Source organism: Myxine glutinosa, chromosome 7, assembly GCF_964187855.1.
Source record: "Myxine glutinosa chromosome 7, kmMyxGlut1.1, whole genome shotgun sequence".
NCBI classification, from domain to species: Eukaryota; Metazoa; Chordata; class Myxini; order Myxiniformes; family Myxinidae; genus Myxine; species Myxine glutinosa.
Window position 1 is genome coordinate 13,299,064 of NC_136267.1, and position 17,899 is coordinate 13,316,962.

General features: G+C 45.2%; 1 protein-coding gene across 1 annotated transcript in view; it reads right to left on the bottom strand.

The window, feature by feature from the left end:
• RNF213 (ring finger protein 213) overlaps nucleotides 1-17,899 on the bottom strand; it is a 391,778-nt gene that overhangs the window by 88,432 nt on the left and 285,447 nt on the right. Inside the window, exons 38-41 of the mRNA XM_078781285.1 lie at nucleotides 12,479-12,590; nucleotides 8,883-9,087; nucleotides 5,769-5,962; nucleotides 3,608-3,730 (exon numbers count right to left, since the gene is read on the bottom strand). Coding sequence (XP_078637411.1) covers nucleotides 3,608-3,730; nucleotides 5,769-5,962; nucleotides 8,883-9,087; nucleotides 12,479-12,590 — 634 coding nt within the window. The remainder of the gene's footprint in view (nucleotides 1-3,607; nucleotides 3,731-5,768; nucleotides 5,963-8,882; nucleotides 9,088-12,478; nucleotides 12,591-17,899) is intronic.

A 17,899-nucleotide genomic window follows, 5' to 3' on the forward strand; every position in this document is an offset into this window, starting at 1 on the left:
CCATCAGAGGGTTGCTGGCAGATCTTGTGCGACCTGTCGGGATATTTGGGGGACAAAGCACAGAGAGAGCTGGGGGAGAAAGGCCGGAGAGGAGTCGGTAGAAGACAGAAAGACCACCTACCTACCTGCGGTGAGTGAGTGAAAGGCCCTTGGAGATAGCTTCATCGCGGGAGATTCCAATGATTCTGAAAGCTTTGGTTTCAACAGCGTGAAGCCGAGCTAGGTGTGAGATAGGAGCACCGGCCCATAGGGGAGAACAGTATTCCATTGAGCTGCGGATGAAAGCCTTGTATGTGGTGAGGAGCTCAGGTGTGCCTAGGAAGGACTTCGCACGACGGAGGATGCCCAGTCGGCGACTGGCTTTGGAGGCCAGCTTGGAAATGTGGTTTTCCCAAGATAGATCATGGCAGATAGTGAGACCCAAAAGCTTGAGTGACAGAACTTCTTGGAGAGGATTGTGGAGAAAGTAGATGGGAGGGTTGTCCAGTCGATCTTTTCAGAGAGACATAGTAAGAATGTGAGATTTGTCAGGATTGAAAGACATGTTCCACTTGTTTGACTAGTCTGTGATTTTGTCCAGGTCTTTAGAGAGTGAGGAGGCTGCAGACTGCCAATCTGAGGGAAGAGGATTGGAGCGGCAGAGAGTGGAGTCATCAGCAAAGAGATAGAGAGGATTTTCCAGAGAGTCGGAGAGATCATTGATAAAGACCAGAAAAAGCACAGGGCCCAGAACACTGCCTTGGGGAACTCCAGCCTGAACAGGAGGGGAGATGAGAGAAATCCATTCAGGGCCACACGTTGACTACGACCAGAGAGGAAGTCCGCAAGCCATGCATGGAGATTTCCATGGATACCATAGGAGGAGAGTTTGGTGAGCAGAGCTGGGTGCCAGACCGTATCGAAGGCACGTGATATGTCAAGGGAGACAGCTCTGATTTCCTGTTTGGCATTGAGGACCTCCATCGATTGTTGAGACAGCAGAAGCAACATGTCCAGAGTGGAGTGACCTGGTCTGAATCTGAATTGATGATCGGGGATCAAGCCATTGGAGAAGAGGAAGGATTTGATATCCGAAGCAATGATGGATTCCATGACTTTGCTGATAATTTGGAGCAGGCTGATTGGTCTGTAGTTGCAAGGATCTGTTTTTGTACCTTTTTTGTGTAAAGTGGGAATGTCTACTGATTTCCAGGATGCTGGCAGATGACCTTGACCAAAAGAGAGGGTGAAAAGAACAGAGAGAGGGTGAGATAGAGTGGCAGAGCAGGATTTTAGGACCCGTGGGCTGATGCCGTCTGGTCCAGTTGCAGAATCAGAGTCGAGGTTTTACAAAAACTCCTCCACCTTGTCAGGAGAGAAGGACACAGTGTCCAGGAGCAATTGGGTTCGACTGGGTAAGGTGGGAACAGAGAGAGATGGGTTTGGGACACACGATTTTGAGGCAAACACAGAGTTGAGGCATTCGGCTTTGTCACGTGCGGTGTCAACTGTGTAGCCATTTGAGGTAAGGGAGGGGATGGAGGGGGAACAAACACCAGAAACGGATTTGACCAGAAGCCCCCAGGATTTGGAGGAAGGAGACAGGTTTGAGAGTTCATTCTTGAGTGTGGAGAGATAGTGCTTCCTGGCACTCCTGAGGGTAGACACACACTTGTTCCGAGCTTGGTGGAAGGAACTGAGATTGCCTTCAGTTGGATTAGCCTTCCAAGAGGCAAACGCAAGTTGTTTCAGGGCAACTGCCTCATCACAAGATTCAGTGTACCATGGACAGGAGGAAGGGTAAGACAACTGAAGACGAGATGGGATAAATCTGTGCATGAGAGAGAGCAGTTTGCTTTGGAAAAATTCCCAGGAAGAATTGATGTCAGAGGCATTGGAGATGGGAGACCAGTCCAGATGATTGATGGCTGCTTGAAGACCGTGCCAGTCGGCCTGAGTGAAATGCCAGACTCGTCGACGCTGAGGAGGCTCTCTGAGAATGGCCAGAGAGATGGCCACTTTAACAAGCACATGATCAGAAGAACCGATAGGAGCAGAAGAAGAGCAGCAGACATGAGCAGGGAAGTTTGTCATAACCAAGTCTAGAAGAGAAGATACTCCATTGGCTGAGATCCGGGTCGGGAAATTGACAGATTGTGTCAATCCCAGTGAGTCACAGAAGTCCTTTGATGAGGTGCCATGACTGGTGAGAGAGGAACCCACACCCAACCAGCTGGCATGATGACAGTTGAAATCACCACATATGAGGAAGAGACAGTTGGGATGAGTGGATAGAAGATGGTCCATGTTGTCAGACAGTGAAATGTAAATGGAGTCATCACTGTTTGGAGGACGGTACAGAACACATATGAACAAAAGGTGGGAGCGGAGAGGAAGCCGTGGCCAGAGGTACTGCTGGGGGTGAGGTGGAGAGAGGGCAGTGCAAGGAGAGTGAGGAAGAGAGTTTTTGATAAAGATAGCCACCCCACCACCAGGACAAGGCTCAGGTCTATCATGCAGGAGAAGGGAGTAACCAGGAAGAGATATTAAGGAATCAGAGACATCTTGAAGGAGGAAAGTTTCTGTTAAGCAGATCAAGTCTGGATTGTCAGAAGCAACCTGAATGGAGAGATCAGTCAGGTTTAAGCGAAGGCCCCGGATGTTTGAGGTCCATACCATTAATGAAGAGAGAGGAGGAGCATCGGGTGGGTACAGGACAGGGGAGGGGAGGGGTGGGGTATGATGAAGGATGAGAGGGGGAGGTAGGGAGAGCAGTTGATCGTGTGTCAGAGATTACAGAAGAGTTGCAAGAAAGGGAAGGATGAGGAGGACGAAAGGTTTGATGGTGAAGGGATGAGGCACAGTGAGGAGTTGTTTGAGGGGGGGGGCAGAGGAAAGTAGAAGGTTGGGGGAGGTGGAGGTATGAGATAGAAGGGAGGCAAAGTGGGGAGGAGGCAGCTTTGAGGAGGAGAGAGAATTGGAGAGGAATGGTATGGGAGGAGATTTGAATGGGAGGGGTTGGGGGGGAGTTTTGAAGGGGAGGAGTGAGGGGGGAGTTTAGGAGGGGGGGGGCAAGGGGGGAGTTTAGGAGTGGAGGGGCAAGAGGGGAGTTTAGGAGTGTAGGGGCAAGGGGGGGATTTGGAGGGGAGGGGCAAGGGGGGAGTTTATGAGGGGGAGGACAAGGGGGGCGTTTAGGAGGGGAGGGGCAAGGGGGGAGTTTAGGAGTGGAGGGGCAAGGGGGGGAGTTTAGGAGTGTAGAGGCAAGGGGGGGTGGATTTGGAGGGGAGGGGCAAGAGGGGAGTTTAGAAAGTGGATGATTAATGAAAGACGAACATTGATAACAAATTGGGTTTATTGTGATTTTCAAGTTAGCAATCCGATTAAGAACGATGGAGGAGGGATGGAATGAATGTGAATTTAGAACATGTAGTGAGGGAGACGTATAGGAGATTAAACGTAAATTCACTGGATTCACTGGAGACGTAAATTCACTGGATCATTACAAAACCGTCACTCAAGACAATAATGTTAGCCAAGGATCTATGGCTCTTTTGGAACCATTATGAACCCAGTTCATCACATATAATGTATATGCAAATTGAATGTGTAAATATGACACACGACCTACCCACAGATAGGTGCGAAGTTTAGAATGGTTTCCATTGAAAAGGGCCTCAGACACAGATGCACGTGCTTGTTGGTATTCATTACCACACACCAAGAAGCGGTCTGGCAAAGCCTGGCATTTGGTCTTTTTGGGCACAAATGGAACAGAAAACAATGAATCTCACAATTATTTAATTATTTATCGTTGCAAGCAAACTCCATGAAGTGTGTGTGTGTGTGTGGGTGTGTGTGTGTGTGTGTGTGTGTGTGTGTGTGTGTGTGTGTGTGTGTGTGTTTGGTTGTTATCTCCATATGAGGGTTTCAGAAGGTGGAACGGAGTCCTCCCAGGTATTGAAGTATCCACCTCAGATTCAGTATGGGATAATGATTCATGGACCAGTTTGTGTAAGTTTTCTTTTTCTCAACGTTTTGTACCCAGGGCTCTTTTGAAGATCGTCACCGAGCCTCGGACAGCTTCCAACTACAGTTTGTTTGTCATAATGTTCCCAGGGATGGTTTTTAAGAACTCTAAGGTTCGTCTTTATCATTCCCGTTGCTCCAATAATCACTGGTACAATTTCAGCTCTCTTCAGCTTCCAGGATCTTTTGACTTCATTTTTGAGATCTTTGTAGTTGGTCATTTTCTTGATTTCTGCATTGTTTAGGCCAAACTCGCTGGGGAATTACACCTCAATTAGCAATGCCTTATTTTCATTTTTGTACCTCAGTACTATATCCGGTCATAATGCTTAGGTTTCTATGTTCATGCTTGATAGATCATTAGGTCATACGTGAGCATTACTTCCTTGTTTTCAGTGATTGCTTTTGGTTCATGTTTCCATGAGTTTTTTGGAACTGCGATATTGAGACTTTTGCAGATGTGCCAGTGGATTACTCGACATACTTTGTTGTGCCTTTTACTCGACATACTCGGGTGTACAGCTGCCCTGGCAGGAGATTTTTTTTACATCCTGATAGGAGGTGGCTCATACTTTCTGTTTCTACTTTGCAGAACCTACGCTTGTACGATCGACTCAGTCCCGCCACTTTATTAAAGCCATTGGATGGAGCCCAGCCACACTACCAGAGGGTTAACTCTCCCCAAGCCCAAATCCTTCTGGTTTTGTCCTGATAGCTTGCCCGGGTTTCCACTCGCTACCTCACCTATCCCTTGGTGTAGTGTCCTTGGTCTTGCACATTTATAATGATTCGTTCTCCATCCCAGTAGAGCTGACCTCTTTTAAGCCATTCCAAAGAACCTTCTTTGTCAACTCCCAATCTGTCCAACTCTTTATTTTTTTATACTTTCCTGCATTTTCCCAGTTGACTGTGTGTATCTGTTGATATTTTGTTTAATATTTTTCTTTCATTTTTGCAATTATTGGGGCTGTAATCGTTGTTTCAGTTTCTTGTGTGACATCTTCCATTACACACCTGTCTTGAGAAAGTTTTTTCCAGGTTAGAAAGTTTGGGTTAGGGATACCTTCTCTGGTTTGCTGACTGTGTGTTTACTTACAAATTCTACAGTTGTCATTCTGTGCACTTGGTTGAGTTCCACTAGGTCGCTACCTTCTTCTCGGCAGGTACATTCTCGAAATGCATTGATTTTTGTAAAACATTTTGTGGATGGTGAGGAGTTTCCTTGTTTTGATATCCAGTTTATTGATTTCTGATTGTGGCATGTTTATTATTTTGCAGCTGTACTGGGATACTGGTATTGCTAGTTGGTTTATAGCTTTGATTTTGTTCCTTGGAGAAAGGTATCTTTTCAGGATCAGTCTTGTTCTGCACAGGTATTCTTTGGTAATTGTTTTGCGCAATTGTTTGTGAGGCCTTCTTCTACTCCGAGGTATTTGTGTATGATGGTTTGTTGTCTAGATCCTGTATTGTTGTGTGTGTGTGTGTGTGTGTGTGTATGTGTGTGTGTGTGTGTGTGTGTGTGTGTGTGTGTGTGTGTGTATGTGTGTGTGTGTGTGTGTGTGTGTGTGTGTGCGCACGTGAGTGCTGCCTTTCTTCCTGTGTAGAATGTCTCAATTAATTGACATACGTGGGAAAAATTGCATGCCCAGACCAGGAATCGAGCCCAGGATTTTCCCACATATGCCAATTAATTACTTGTAATCCTGCTCATTTATTTAAATGTCTCAATTGTATCAACTTTCCTTACTGCTTTTGTGTCATACCTTTGTTGAAAGAATGATTTTAGGGAAGAGCCAGTGCATGTCAGGCTGCTGCATCAGCTCAAGCAGATGCTCCAACCCAACGTTCTGATGGATCCTCTGAAGCAGAAAGCACTGTAGAACAGGATCCCCAGCAATATGCAGCCTTGTGGATAGCTGCTCCAAAAATGTCTTGTTTCGCCGTTGTTCGTTTTGGCCTATCCATTCAACAAAAAGGTAAATCAAAATTTATACTTAATCTAATATATAGACTGAGAATGGAATACAAAGAAACCTAAAGAGACGCAAAACCAGACTTTTGGTAACAACCTTAAAAATTGTTGAACTTTCCTTCCTCGGAGAGGTAATGGTAAAGTGCAGTGTAAAATTCATATCGATAAACAACCAATTTAATAAGCCTTATCGGCAAAGTCAGATTTGAAATGGTGAATGGGACTGACGATAATGATGATAATCGTAATTCGAGTACCCTCATAATTTCTGGCACAATACTGTTTCCTTTCCCACAGTCACCAGAGGGTTTTGAGAACAAATTATTCAAAATAAAAAACCCCCTAAAACCAAACCTGAGGCTTCCGTACATGAATAACTTCGTACCTCGGCAGGTTGCTAAGAAACGAAGGCTTTTAGAATCATTGGTATCTCCCGCGATGAAGCTGATTCTGAGGGCCTTTCAATCTCTCACCACAGTCAGCCTGGTGGTCTTTCTATCTTTTACCAACTCCTCTCTGGCCTAGCTCCCCATTCCATCTGTGCTCTGTTCCCCAAATATTATTGAAGGATGCACAAGATCTGCCAGCAACCCTCTGCTGGTGAAACTTCGAAAATCGAGACTCTCTGCTCACCTTCACTCTTTCATTCCTCGTTTTTCCTGCCTCTGGAACAAACTCAACACTCCTCCCTCTAGGTATTTAAAACAGCTGTTCACCACCATCTCTTATCTTCCCCCATCCAAAACCTTGATCTTTTCTATCCCCGTTAAGCCACCCCAAAACCAACCTCCTTCAAATTCGCTGTTTTCTTTCGTGAATGCCTTTGTAGTGTCCATCTTGTTATCCCTTATACCCCTCCCCAGCCCTCTCACTTTCACAGAGCTCCAGGTGCCCCTCCCTACTGTTGTTGAGCTTCCCTCTCTCTCCAACTCTTGTCTCCCACTCCTTTTTTATATGTTCTGTGTGTTAGCTCTTATACGAGCCTCCAATTAGTATACAAACAAGTACAAAAAGTTTTAATTAAAACAAAAGCCGCGTCGATGTTACACAATGCCTAGATGCAGCTGTGCCTATAACGTCGATGTTATAGGCACAGGACATTCCTATTGATTCGATTACTTGATGTTATTTTTGTGCAAAGTGAAAATATATCTCGGCAATTTCCGTGTGTGGCGACGAATTTTTAATATATCTCAGCATTTTCCCGTCTGTTATTTCAGGCGGTGTGTGACTGACCATGCCGCGATTTAAAAAAATATATATCTCGGCAATTTCCCGTGTGTGGCGACACGTGAACGAAGCTATGCTCCTCTCTCCACATTATTGTGACGACGTATAAATTAAATATTTCATCGTGACGATTGTCATCAAATGGACGAATTTTTAATATATCTCGGCATTTTCCCGTCTGTTATTTCGGGCGGTGTATGACTGACCATGCCGCGATTTAAACAAAATATATATATATCTCGGCATTTTCCCGTCTGTTATTTCGGGCGGTGTATGACTAACCATGCCGCGATTAAAAAAAAAAAAATCTCAATGGACTTGAAGTTACAGGCCTTTGAGAATTCATTTCGTTCTATAAAGGGCAACTTTCATCGGAATTTCTTCCCGTTTTTTTTCAACCGAGTCTAAAACTATGTTAGCGACTGTGAAAAATGAAATGATATATCGAATTTGATTTGAAATAAAACTGTGTGAGAGAGGAAGACACCACGGGCCTACAAAACAGGCCTCAAAGCTATGCAGGTTAATAAAATGGTGGATATTTGTTTATATGAAGCCTCTCCCACAATGGGTGGAGCTATGGTTCCCAGAATGGGTGGAGCTTTGAGGTTTTGTCTTCTCTGCAAGAAGAACAAGAAGAAGAAGAAGAAGAAGAAGAAGATTAAGAAGAACAAGAACAACAGCAGAGGGCACTCTATGACCAGCGTCTTGCGACGCGGCTAAAAAACCTTACTAGAGGATTTTATGAATGTTCTCATTCATCCCTTATTGGAAAAAACATAATCATCCTATTTCGATTTTTCGTAATGTCCCATTGGAAGGACATGCACTCATTGATGCAATGCCCTGTTCTGCAAAGCACAGGGGTGACAGTTTTCTATCAGCCTCCAGAATCAAACCTAGAGAGTAGAAAGCTCAAAGGGGAATATGCTACCTCTGAGCTATCATGACATCCCATCAACACAACAACATGCATTTTAAATACAATTAATTCCCATCAATTCCCATTAATTCCCAATTCCCATCAAAATGACATCCCGTCAATACAATTAATTAAATAAACCCGTGTTGAGGATTTCAAAAATTTCCACACAAAATAAAATCGTTGAGTCAAACAATATGAAAAACTGAAAGTTCCTTCAAAATATGTGGAAACAAAAGGAAATGATTAGCATTTAATTAAATATCCCAAAATATGCCATTACTTTACCAGAATAATTCTGGCCTTAGACCATTCTCACAAATAAAACATATACGTAAATAATATTTCCAAGATAATTATATGACACACTTCTCATAATTCAAGTAAGTTGAACCCCAAACAAATGGCGTTAAATCCAAGAGTAAGTTGAACTCACCATCTCAGGTGTTCAGCATCATCTCAAGTCATCCCCCATCCAAAGCCATGATCTTTTCTACACCCGTTAAACCACCCCCCCACCTCTCCCAAATATATTGTTTATCTATCCATCATGTCCACTCCTTACTTTCTCCCCTACCCCTCATAGTTACCTGCATCCCTTGTTTGTCTGTCTCCGTCTACCTTCTCCCTCCGCCCTGATGTTGGCGTTTCCCCTTTCTCCTGCCTTTCTCCTCCTGATCTGTTCTGTGTTCTAGCTCTTCCACAAGCCTAGACCATAAAAAACTCCCAACAGGTAAGTTAAACAAGGATTACCTGACGAGAGAGATGCACCTTGCTGTGGTGACTGTGGAGGGACAAGAAGCTTTGCAGCGAAAGAGAGACAGAAGCGAGTATGTGCCACACGCTCAAGATACTCCAGACTGTGATGGGGAGGAGATGACGGTGATGTCAACAGTTCTCTGAGCAATGTCTCTGCCTGTCTTTCTTCCTCTTCCTCATTGTCCTTGTGCAGCGTGTCCTGCAATTGCAGTACAGATATGTATTAATCTTTTTCAAAAACGTGTTTTCCACGAAAAATGTTCTTTGCAATTTTCTATGGTATAAAAAACTATCGTCCATGAGACATATGGTTCATGGAGGAACTTCAAGAAAAAAACATGAAACATATGGTTGAAGAAAAAATATATAACATGGAGGACAAAGACAAAATGAGACATCAGTATTCATTATGAGATAGTAGAAAACACTAGATACATCTCAAATATATACTTCTCAAGGGCATTTGAACATCATGGACAAATCAACACAGAATAAGGAGATTTGACATCTGACAGTGCAGAGGTAGCACACTTACACCTTTGAGCTGTCTATCCTGGGTTTGATTCCCAGCCCAATTATAAACTGTTGAATTGGTGCTCTGCAGGCAAAGCTTTGCAACAAAGTGCACCGTCCATCGAATGGACATTGAGCTGGATGTCTCATCTGCTCACATTATTTGATGGAAGTTGAAGATCCCACGGTGTCCTTTTCAACGAATCAGCAAGTTATCGCCAACAGCCTAACAAATTAGTAATTCCTTCCACTTTCACTTAAGCGTCAGGCTTGCCCAGCCAGTTCATATGACTTGGCCTAAAAATTTCCCAAACTGACCCCACATGGTGGGAAAAATTGGGGCAATTAACATGGAAGAACGAGAAGTAGAAGAGGACGAAGAAGAAGAAGAAGAGGAAGAAGAAGAAAAAAGAAGAACCACCTTTAGAGGCCATTTTTCCCCGCAGAGCAGGGGTTGGCCTTTTTGGTCACCGTGGTCCCCTTTTTGAAGCAATGTTTTATGGCCGGATGCCCTTCCTGCCGCCAACCCTGTTAGTCGCCTCTTGCGACACACAGGGAATTACCAGTGAACTGGTACTCAATTTGCCGACCTCAGAAGGATGACAGGCTGAGTCAACCCTCCTGGTGTTAATTCAGCGATCAACCGGGATTCGAACCCAGGATCCCAAGCCGGGACCCTAAGCGCTAAGCCAACACCAGGCTACAGGAAGAAGAAGAAAGAAGGAAAGAAAGAAAACGCAGTAGCATTAGTCAGAAAAGGAATTGATCCAAAGATCTCAGCATCATGAGCTAAGAGCTGGCAGCAAACATGGAGTTTGCCGTTACAATAACTCCAGTTGCAGAAACCTTTTCATATTTGGGAAGAAAAAAAAAAAACAACAACCTGCCATCCTGCTTCAATTCAACATAGTACACAGATGTCAACTTGTTTCTAAGCCTGCAATAACCATTGCCAGGCTATATTTCGACAAAATAGATTTAACTTGAATAACGAACTCCGACAGGATAGCCTGGAAACCCTCCCATCTACTTTCTTTTTTTTGTATACTTAGTCTCGGCTCGTATAAGAGCTAACACATTAGTAAAGAACATACAATAATGGCCTCTAAAGGTGGGGTTTTTTTTATACAATAAAGAGGACAGGAGACAAGAGGGGAAGAGAGAGGGAAGTACAACAACAGTAGAGAAGAGGGACATCAGGAGATCTGTGGAAGGGACAGGGCTGGGGAGGGGTACATGGGAAAACAAGATGGACACTACAGGGGCTTTCAGGAAAGAAAACAGGGAATTTGAAAGAGGTGGGTTTGGAGTGGATTAATGGGGTAGAAAAGATCTAGGTTTTGGATGGGGGAAGATAAGAGATGGTGGTGAACAACTATTTTGAAGAGCTGGAGGGAGGAGACGGATTGAGGAGAAGTGTGGGAGTTCGTTCCAGAGGCAGGAAGAAAGAGGAATGAAGGAGTGAAGGTGAGTCTTCACTTGATTGAGTGAAGGTGAGCAGAGAGTCTTGATTTTGGAAGTTTCATGAGAAGAGGGTTGCTGGCAGTTCTTGTGCGTCATGCAGGAACATTTGGGGGGCAGAACACAGACAGAGCAGGGGGAGCTAGGCCGGAGAGGAGTCGGTAGAAGACAGAAAGACCACCAACCAACCTTTGGTTTCAACTGCGTGAAGCCGAGCTAGGTGTGAGACAGGAGCATCAGCCGAGAGGGGAGAGCAGTATTCCATCAAGCTGTGGATGAAAGCTTTGTATGTGGTGAGGAGCTCAGGTGTGCCAAGGAAGGACTTCGCACGATGGAGGATGCCCAGTCGGCGACTGGCTGTGGAGGCCAGATTGGAAATGTGGTTTTCCCAGGAAAGATATTGAGACCCAAAAGATTGAGTGACAGAACATCTTTGAGAGGATTGTTGAGAAAGTAGATGGGAGGGTTTTCCAGATGGTCTTTTTGGAGAGACACAGTGACTGTGAGATTTATCAGGATTGAAAGACATGTTCCACGTGTTTGACCGGTTTTTGATTTTATCCAGATCTGCAGAGAGTGAAGAGGCTGCTGCCTACCGATCTGAGGGATGAGATATAGAGCGGCAGAGAGTGGAGTTATCAGCCAAAAGATAAAGAGGATTTTCCAGAGAGTCGGAGAGATTGTTGATGAAGATTAGAAAAAGCACAGGGCCCAGAACACTGCCTTGAGGAACTCCAGCCTGGACAGGAAGAGGAGATGAGAGTATTCCATTTAGAGCTACACATTGACTACGACAGGAGAGGAAGTACGCGACTCATGAGTGAAGATTTCCATGGATACCATAAGAGGAGAGTTTGGTGAGCAGAGCGGGGTGGTAGACAGTGGCACGAGATATGTCAAGGGAGACAGCTCTGATTTACTGCCTGGCATTGAGGACCTACTTTCTTAGCAATCCTCTTGACGAAGTTTCGTCATTCAACCTCCTGGGTCTCACCATCAATCCTGATCTTGCTTGGGCAAATCAGATGTCAAATTTGGCTTCAAAAGCTGACTGGGCCTCCTCGGTCATGCAAAGTCCTTTCTTGCCACACCTGATCTCTCATCCACATCCAAGGCCTTCACCAGCAGCTTGATGGAGTACTACTCACCCCTCTGGGCTGACACCCCAGCCTCCCATCTTGCTCAGCTTGACACCATGGAAACTAAGATCTTCAAGATGATGGAAATCTCCCACGATGAGGCTGAGTCTATGGGTCTCTCACTTTACCATTGCAGTGAGGTCATTGGTCTCTGTTTTCTAACACCTTGTGTTGCACCGTCTGCTCTTTCTGTGCTTTATCCCCCCATGTTTTTGCAGGTCACATGTGGTCCACCATCCACCCCCTTCTGGTGAAACGACCTAAATCCAGGATCACTGTTCACCTCCATTCATTTGTTCTGTGTTTTAGCTCTTCCATGATCCTTGACTTTGTATAGAAAAAGTACAATAATTTTTTTGAAGACAGGAAATACTGCAGTTTATGCATTATTAACACAAATGTTGATCTGAGAAAAATAAAATAAGACAGCATTTTGGCAAATATGACCCCATAATGATGGTAAAGCTGTTGACGTACTTCGATACAGCGCACGACCATATAATAAAGTTCTTCCTTGTCTCGTTCATTGGGCACAATCATTGCCAACTGCTCGAGGAAAGTGTTCAGGTATTCTTTCACATCCCCAAACCTGAGGAGTTGGCATAGAAAAATTAACCCATTAGTATTTTTTTTAAACAAAAAAATACAGTATTTTCATATACAAAAGAAGAGGAACAAATACAGACAGGGGAATTGCTGCATGACCTATTCAGATCGAACACAGCTCAATGTGAGTGGGGTGGAAATGGCTGTGGGGTGGAGGGGAGGTGAATGGATAAAAAGAGTGGTGGTGATATTGCTTGTGGTACTGTAAATGGTTATATCTGATAGCCATGGTAAAAAGAGATTCTGGAGGAGGAGGTGTGGGGCCAATAGCCCAACATCAAGATATACTCAGTGGACGAGAGAAAAAGCTGTTGGCATGTTATCGCCTCCCTTAAGCCTAAGTCACACATAGGCGGATATTTTGGCGACTACTGGCGACTGCCGGCGATCAAGATTTTTCGGCGACTACTGGCGATCAAATATGGTCAGGCGGCAGTATGGCGACTGCAGGCGGCCACATTGCGCCTGCATTGCGACGACGCCCCGAGTGGGATGGCGACTGTTGAAGATCGACGACGACTGCATTGCGGATGCACGGCGGCAGCGTGGCGACAGTCTGGTGGCTAGATTACGACCGATGGCGGATCGCGGCGACTGCATTGGGGCCGGGTGGCGGTTTACTCCGACGTCCACAAGACTGCAATAAGACCGCCGGCGATTGGAGACGATTCACACAACTTTTTAAATCTTTATCTCTCTATTTTACATTTCACTTTATTCATTTCAATGATGTATGACATGAAGCATAAAGATGTTTGATGTACAATAAGAAAGTTAATAAAGATGTATCATTGTAATGTAATAATCAAACTTTTCTGCAGGGAGAGAGAATGGAAATAAAGTCCAACAAATTATTTCCACTGGTCCCAAGTCCCATAAATAAAGTTTCCAAAGGACCAAAGTCCCAAAAATAAAGTTCCCAAAAGTCCCAAGTCCAAACAATAAAGCATTATCCTTGTCGGCACCACAGGACCTCACTCCACGGAGACCCTCACACCATCCTGTCTTGCCATGGAATCGTGGTATGTCGTAATGCAGTCGCCAGGCAGTCGTATCTGTCGCCAATGGCCGTAACTCGGCCGCCACTAGTCCTGCTGTCGTCGTCAGTCTCCCATAGCCGCAGGGGAGACGTGGCAGTTCTTCTGTAGTCGATATGCAGCCGCAACAGTGTCGGCCCGTAGTCGGGAAGATGCATTGCTTCGTATGGCATTCGCATCTCTGCCGTGCTAGCTGGTGGGGCGATTGCGGGAGACTATGAGCGACTGGGTTGCGGCCGCTTTACGGCCTATTACGAATCTTATTACGGATACCGACGACAGCATGGCGGTTCCATCACGACAGCATGGCGGATCTTTTTTGAGGACGACTGAGCGCGCCGTTTTTAAACATTTAAAAAAAAAATTGGCCCCTTTGCGGCTCTTGCCGACTGCAGCCGACCTGGGGAGGATAACCACGATTACAGAAGACCGTCCATTACGGTTTCATTACGATTGTCGGCGGGTGGTGGCGATTTTTCCAGTCGCCAGTAATCGCCGACAAATCCGCCTATGCGTGACTTAGGCTTTATATGCACTCACACAACTGAAGAGTTCAGAGAGCACATTACCCTTTGCTGTTTTGAAAAACAAGGACACGGCCAGGGTCTACGAGCAGCAAATTCGATTGGTTGTGATGTGTAATTCCATAATATTTTGTCCAAGAACTGCTAAACAGGTTTTTGAAAGTGCCAAAATGGTAATTTGTGTTCTACAATGTTGAAGTACTGAATGTAATTCAATTAAAATAAAATAAATATTTTAAAGGTCGTATAAAATAAATTCCAGGTTACTGCCAATGATGCAGTATATTTTACACCACCTTATTTATTATGTTTCCCTTCAGTGTAAAACGACCAAAGCGACTATAAAAAAGGATCGTCAAATATTGAAAGGTTGGAGCCGATCGGTGTCACAGGCCTTGTGAAGGCCACAGTAAGTATAGGTCTCAGTCTGCAGGCCTCTGGTGTCAGCCTATGGGCCAGTGCAATTGGAATCTATCCAAGCTATATAACCATAATGTACACTCAGCCCCCAACATTTGTGGGGGATACATTACTGGAAAATGCTGCAAAAGTTGGAACAGTGAATGTGGGGGCATTGTTTCAATGTAAATTGAGGATAGGTTCTGGGCATTTCAAAATCTGCAAATGTCGAGGCAAAATCCATGAATGTCGAAGCAAAATCGGTGAATGTCGATGAAAATCCGCCAATGTTGAAGAAAATTCCGCGAATGCCAGGACATTTTTAGCTCTTCCACGAGCCTCGCTCTTGCATACAAAAAAAAAAAAAAAATTCTTTCAGTGGGGAAAGGGAGACAGCTAATTGCACTAATAGATGCAGCAGTGTGTTTTTATTCTGTACGGTAACTCGAGGAGATGCCGTGTTATGCAGCTGGTGGGATATCCCATGAAGCCATTAACAGTGTGAATGGTGGAATATCCCGCAAAGCTATGCTTACCATGTGAACGGCAAGATATCCCATGAAGCATTGCTTATGCTGTGAATGGTGGGATATCACATGAAGCAATGTCTACTGTGTGAATGGTGGGATATCCCACAAAGCTGTTCTCAGTGTGAATGGTGGGATACAACATGCATTTTACGGCCATTTTCCCTGCTAGAGCGGGGGTTAGCCTTGCGGTCCCCATGACAATCTTCTCCATTTTGCCCTATTTTCTGCATCTCTCCTTGTTAACCCCCTTGCCCGCATTTCTTCTTCCACCATCTTTAGCCAAGTCTTTCTCGGTCTTCCCCGTCCTCTACTTCCTTCTACATCAATTTCCATCACTCTTCTCAACCAGTCACTTTCATCCTTCCTCAACACATGACCAAACCATCTCAGCCTGTTCCTCTTCACAGCATCAATCACAGGCAATATTCCCATCATCTTTCGCAATTCATCATTTGTCTTCCTCTCTCTCAACGATACTCCGCACATCCATCGAACCATTCGCATTTCCACCCTTTCCAGCCTTCGTTGCTGCTCTACGTTCATTACCCATGTCTCGCTCCCATAAATCATAACACTTCTCACACATGCAGCATACACCTTTCCCTTCAGCTTCAGCGACACTCTCCTCCTCATCAGCACGCCACTCAGTTCCCGAAACTTCTTCCATGCACATCTCACTCGAGCAACCGTTGCCGAGTCTGATCCACCTTCTCCATTCAGCATGTCTCCGAGGCAGCAAAATGTTTTCACACATTCCAGCTTCACGCCGTCTCCAAGATCCAACTCAACATTTCCTCCATCTGCAGCTCCCTCTGTGCACACCTTACATTTGAATGTAGCTGCCACACTGGTAAATGACCCTCTCAGACCATTACATTTTTGATGAACCCACTCAGCGCACATTGTACATTGAATGGAGTTCACTCCGACACCCTTCCTGCACACAGCACACGGCCACTTCCCAGTTCTTTCCACCTCACCACATGCTTTACCACTTGCCATCACCTTCGTCTTTCCGATATTCACCTTCAGACCTTTTGTCTCCATACATTCCTTCCACTTGTTCATCTTTTCCTTCAGTCCATCCATACTTTCCGCAATCAACACCAGATCATCTGCATACAACAACTCCCACGGTAAACCCTCCTTTACGTTCTGAGCCAGCACCTCCATCACAGCTATAAATAGCAGTGGACTTAGTACCGACCCCTGATGCACTCCCACCTTCACCTCAAACTCACCACTGTTCCCGTCCTTCGTCCTTACAGCTGTGCGCGCTCTTTTGTACATTGCCATCACTACTCTGATCAACCATTCCTCCACTCCTAACTTCCTCAATGCCCATGTCAATACTTTGCGTGGAACCCTATCGAATGCTTTCTCCAGATCAACAAACACAAAAAACAAATTCTTCCTCTTCTCCATGTACTTCTCCTGCAACTGCCTCACAATGAAAAGCGCATCTGTCGTTCCTCTTCCTGGCATAAATCCAAACTGCATTTCGTCGATCTTCACTTTCTTCCTTATCCTCCTCTCCAACACCCTTTCCAATACCTTCATTCCATGCTCCAATAACTTTATCGCTCGGTACGAGCCACACTCCAGGGGGTCACCTTTCCCCTTGTATAGAGGGACGAGGGTACTCAGTTCCCAATCCACTGGAATGCGGCCTTCTTTCACCACCAGATAACAGATCTCTGTCATTCTCTTCACACCCCAACTTCCTGCTGCCTTCAACATATCTCCCACAACTCCCGTCGGTCCTCCCGCTTTTCCACTCTTCATTGCTGTTATCGCTTCCTCAACTTCCTTCTCAGTTATCTTCTCTGCCGGTCCTAAAACTGGGTTACTCTCTATGTTGCCATCCCATTCATTCTCTGTATTCAACAGCATTTCCATATATCTTTTCCATCTTCCTTTAATTCCATCTGGGTCGACAACGATTTGTCCCACTTCATCCTTCAAGCAACTCACCCCCATCACGTCACACCTCTCTTTCGCTATGTGCTTTGCAATCCTGAATACTGCTTTCTGACCCTCTTCTGAATCCAAGCGTTCTCCGAACATTTTCCTACATGCCTCCTGCGCCTTTGCTACCTCTTTCTTTGCAGCCTTCCTGGCTGCCTTATAACTTTCATGCTCTGCTGTTTCTGCTCCCGTACCCTTCGCCTTCTGCCACTCCTTGAACTTCTTCCTCTTCTCGTCAATCCTCTTTCCAACTTCATCATCCCACCACCATGTTTCCGAGAGCCTCGGTGGTCCTTTTGTCCATCCACATACCTCACCAACGGCTCCCAACAGACTAGCTTTCATTGACATCCAACCACTTTCAAGCTCAACCACATCATCCTCTACCCTACTCAGCCTCTCTTTTAATGCCTCCCTTACTGTCACCTCTTTCAACCTCCACACCTTCATTCTTGGTTGGTACTTCACCCGCCGAGCTCTCCTCGCACCTTTCATTTTTATGTCGCAGACAACCAAGTGGTGCTGTGAAACAGCCTCCTCCCCTGGGATCACCTTTGTGTATACTGTGTGAATGGTGGGATATCCCATGAAGCAATGTCTACTGTGTGAATGGTGGGATATCCCACAAATAGGAGGTGCCCCCTATCTCGCCCCCGCACCATCAGGTAGTCAACGGTTGTCGTCGACCCACCTGACGTGTATGTAACAAGCTTATTATCCTCTTTCTGGAACTGAGTATTACAAATCAACAAATCAGCTCCATCAGCAAACTCCAAAATCCTTTCACCTTCTCCATTTCTCACACCATATCCGTAACCCCCATGAACTCCCTCA